The sequence below is a fragment of the Protobothrops mucrosquamatus genome, unplaced genomic scaffold (genome assembly GCF_001527695.2).
Source record: "Protobothrops mucrosquamatus isolate PMUCROS unplaced genomic scaffold, P.Mucros_1.0 scaffold593, whole genome shotgun sequence".
Taxonomy (NCBI): Eukaryota; Metazoa; Chordata; class Lepidosauria; order Squamata; family Viperidae; genus Protobothrops; species Protobothrops mucrosquamatus.
Genome location: NW_015386892.1, coordinates 1,009,709 through 1,013,983, shown reverse-complemented (window position 1 = coordinate 1,013,983; position 4,275 = coordinate 1,009,709). Strand labels below are relative to the sequence as shown.

General features: G+C 44.7%; 1 protein-coding gene across 1 annotated transcript in view; it reads right to left on the bottom strand.

The window, feature by feature from the left end:
* Positions 1-3,369: 3,369 nt before the first annotated feature.
* The window catches only part of TAOK3 (TAO kinase 3), a 38,863-nt gene continuing 37,957 nt past the window's right edge, over positions 3,370-4,275 (bottom strand). The window contains exon 19 of the mRNA XM_015817444.1: positions 3,370-3,830. Coding sequence (XP_015672930.1) covers positions 3,669-3,830 — 162 coding nt within the window. The 3' untranslated portion in view covers positions 3,370-3,668. The remainder of the gene's footprint in view (positions 3,831-4,275) is intronic.

Genomic DNA, 4,275 nt, shown 5'->3' with positions numbered 1-4,275 from the left:
GTTTCCTGGTAAAATACATGGGAAAATCCCATAGGAGGAAAATTCCACTTAGGGTTAGGGTTAGGTCACCATGAACTCATAGAGCAAAATGGACATCGCCAACAAACTCGGAGTGCTTGGGTATGGTTAGGAGGGCACTGACCTTCCTAGCCTGCCCTATCTATGTTTCCTGGTAAAATACATGGGAAAATCCCATTGGGGGAAAATTCCACTTAGGGTTAGGGTTAGGTCACCATGAAGTCATAGAGCAAAATGGACATCGCCAACAAACTCGGAGTGCTTGGGTATGGTTAGGAGGGCACTGACCTTCCTAGCCTTCCCTATCTATGTTTCCAGGTAAAATCCCATTGGGGGAAAATTCCACTTAGGGTTAGGTCACCATGAACTCGGAGAGCAAAATGGACATTATCAAGCACTCCAAATTTGTTGGCAATGTCCATTTTGCTCTCCGAATTCATGGTGATCTAAGCCTAACCCTAAATGGAATTTTCTTCCAATGGGATTTTCCCATGTATTTTACCAGGAAACATAGATAGGGCAGCCTAGAAAAGTCAGCACCCTCCTAACCAGACCCAAGCACTCCGTGTTTGTTGCCAATGTCCATTTTGCTCTATGAGTTTATGGTAACCTAACCCTAAGCCGGTGGTGGCGAACCGCTGGCACGCGTGCCACAGGTTCGCCACCACGGCCCTAGACCATTCCAGACAAGTTGCTGTCTAATCTCTTCTTAAAAACCTCCAGAAACGTTAATCCATGGGCAAAGTACACAATGAACTTACAACTTGCACTCATCTTCAGTTAAAGCCATTCAAAATGTTGACCCCCCAAAAGGTCATTTAATGTGGCACCAATGAAGCTCGAGTCCGCACACAGCTGCGCACGGACCGTTGCTGTGGTGCATAAGCCCTGGGCCCTTGCAATGCTCAATGTGACAGATGGAATTATTAAATGAATGAAGAATGAGTCAGCCGGGTGGACTAGCTTAAGTTAAATCGACATTTTTTTAAAAATTGTTTTGAAATCACGAATGACCTGTCACTCCGACAAGCCGCTCTGGGGGGGTCTCCCCCTACTTTTCTAGTCAGGAAAGAGGATGCTGTGCCTGATGCTTGCGTAACAATGTTGGCTTGGTGGGATGCCTCTGAACCTGCCCATCAGGGTTCAACATAATGTGCACGCCAGGACTTTCGTGATCACAGCCCTGCCCGCTACTTTCTGAATGGGTTTGACATGCAGAGTCCTGAGCAAAAGAGTGACACTGTGGATTGTCAGAACCCACACCTCTTGTCGGAATGGGACAACTCACCCCAGTCAACTTGCAGTGGGACGATTCAACAATTCAATTCAATTAATTAAAACAATAGAAAAAAATATTTTAATCTTTGCCAGCCACATTTTGTTGTCTCCCTCCTTTGGCATCCTTTCTTTCATGATTCTAGTCCACTATTTCTTTGATCGTAGCGTTAACTCTTGCTCCTACAGCCAGTTGTCCTGTGGCAAGTTGGCTACAGAGAGTTGTCCTGTGGCAAGCTGTCGTAGACCCCACCACTGTAGCACGTGGGATGAAAGCAAACTAGGAAGTCCTGCCATCTTCCATCACAGGGCTAAGAGCTGGAGTGGGGTGATGGCTAGAGATGGCCCCAATGGCTCTCCTCGGCTACAAAGAACAGAATCACAGATCTGGAAGGGACTTTGGAGGTCTTCTAGTCCAACGCCCAGCTCAAGCAAGAAACCCTAACCCCAAAGAGACCGCAAGCTTCAAGGGCAACAATTTTATTTGCAAATGTCCATTAAAAATGCCGACGACGGCCCCGGGTTTGGTTTCGGCTCGGCTCGGCAAAAACCTCTTGGGTGTGCGTCTGCCGGTGTGCTTTTTAAAAGGCATGCCAAAGAAAAGACCTTTTTTAAACCGCTTTTATTGTAAGAAAATACACAGTTTGAAAGAGTGAATAATGCAATATTTATGACCAAGATTATCGGGGATGGGAAAGAAGGAGAGGACGTGGGGGGGGGGGCAAAGGTCAAGGACCAGGAAGAGAGCAAGATGGGGAAGGAAAGGGTCAAGGTGATGTGATTTGATAGACAGTGTTCAACTCCAAAGATTGACTTGGAAAAAGAGGCGGGAGGGGGGGAGAGTCGGGGAGGAGAAGGGTCGGCGTGGCTTGGAATGGGATCGAGGGACGGGGAGGCAGGTAGTAAAAAAACTTCTGATCAGAGAAACAGTTAAAATACAATATGAAAATAAGTAAATTTCTCCTTAAATTTCCTTCTATACACAAAATACACAATTTTGAGAAGGCCCAATTTGTGCTCTGGGAATCCTCTGGCCTCCTTCTTCTTTTTTTTATTTTTTATTTTTTTAAATTTTATTTTTTATTTTTTTTAAGTGTATTCACATCCTCTGCAACAGCAGAAAATGATTTATGATACAATCAAGAATGTGCCAAAGGCGAAGGCCAAACTGTACGCCCACACCCACCCCACTGGCCCGGCCTTGCCCTTTCCAAAAAATAAAAATTAAATTAAATTAAAAAAAAAAAAGATTCACGCTCTCCCTCTTTCCAACCTCCCCCCCACCCTTCCTCCCCACCCGCGAAGAAATGCCCACCAATGATATGTACACCACAATTCAGAATTCGTCATTTTGTGTGTGTTGGGGTTTTTTTGTGTTTTTTTCTGCAAAAGGTTATCAAATTTCTTGAGCTCTTCTTTAAAATGGTTTATTATTTCCACGGAAATTTCTTTCTTCCTGATGAATCAAGACCGAAAGAAAAAGAAAAAAGAAAAAAAAAGAAACAGGTAACAAAATTAGAAAAGTAAAAAAAAAAGCGATGGAGCAGCAGATTAAAGTAAGGCTGCGAGATCCGCGTATATATATATATTTATACACTGTAAATTCAAAATTTTGCGGCTGACAAAGAGTTAAAGGGAGACTAGTATAGCTATTTCAAGACAGCTAAAGAGCTTGAAATAGCCATGCTAGTCTCCCTTTAAGCCACAAAATTTTGAATATATATATATATATACATATCCCCTTCTCTGGGGAAAAGCGGAACGCTTCTGTTTCTTTCTTTTTAATGTTATTTTTTCTGGAACAAAACAAAAAGAAAAAGAAGAGAGATGTTTTTTTTGTTTCGGAGGGTTTTTTTTGGGTTGCGTTGGCATTTTTCTGGCTTGTTCCTTCTTCTTTTTTTTTTTGCTTGTGTTTCCATTGAGGAGTTTGCTTGCCCAGAAAGCCAACGAACTTCATTTTTTGTTTGTTTGTGGTCGTTGATTTGTTCGGTTGGATTCATTAGCACGGTCTCCAAGGTTTGCACCGAAAGGTTAATCGGGAAGAAAAAAAAAAGAAAAGAAAAAGAAAAAGAAAAGAAAAATCGAAATTGCTCGCACAGAGACATTGGCGTTGTGAGACGTTATGAGTTTCCAGAGACAGCCAAGCATGGTCCAGCTCCAAAAGAGACACTCGGTGGGAAGGTGGGAGGCCCTGATGGACTCAAATTATACAGGCACTAAGTCCGACGTGATGTCAGTTAAGAGAGAGAAAGAGAGAGAGCACGGCCAATAACTTGGGGACGGACTGGGGGGAATGTTGGTTTGAGAACATACTTCTTGCTTGGTTGGCATTTTTGCTCGGTTTCGTTTTGGAAAAGGGCCAAAGGAATCGAATCTCATCTATAGTCCTCCTTGGGGAATTCTAATGTCACCAAGTTTCCAAATCCCATCCGTAAACTCTCCATATCAAAAGTTTCAATCTCCCGCTCCTGTCTTTCCAACAGAACCTTGATCTTCTCGCTACGCTCCTTCTGCAAGGCGGCCAACTCCTCTTCAATCTGGGAAAGGGAAGAGGGGGAGAGAAGGTGAGATGGAAGGGGGGGAAGGAGGGGGTGGCGCTGGAGGTTCTGGGAAGGCGGCTCCCCCACCCCACCCATCGTCCCCAATCCCTGGTTCCCGGACTGCGAGAGCTGAAGTGAACAGAAGGGGCACCCGTTTTGAAAAAGGAGAATCTTTCTAGCTCAGGGTTGGAATGAGGGGTCCTGGGTGCTCCCAGGAAAGCTTGGTGGCTTTCTTGCAGACGTTTCATTACCCAACTAGGTAACATTATCAGTGCTAGAAGGGAGTGGGGTTTGTGGAGAGGAGGAGGAGGACTGTGGGTTCCTTGGTGCTCTCTGAGCTTGGTAGCTTTCTTGCAGATGTTTATTACCCAACTAGGTAACATCATCAGTGCTAGAAGGGAGTGGGGTTTGTGGAGAGGAGGAGGAGGAGGAGGAGGAGGAG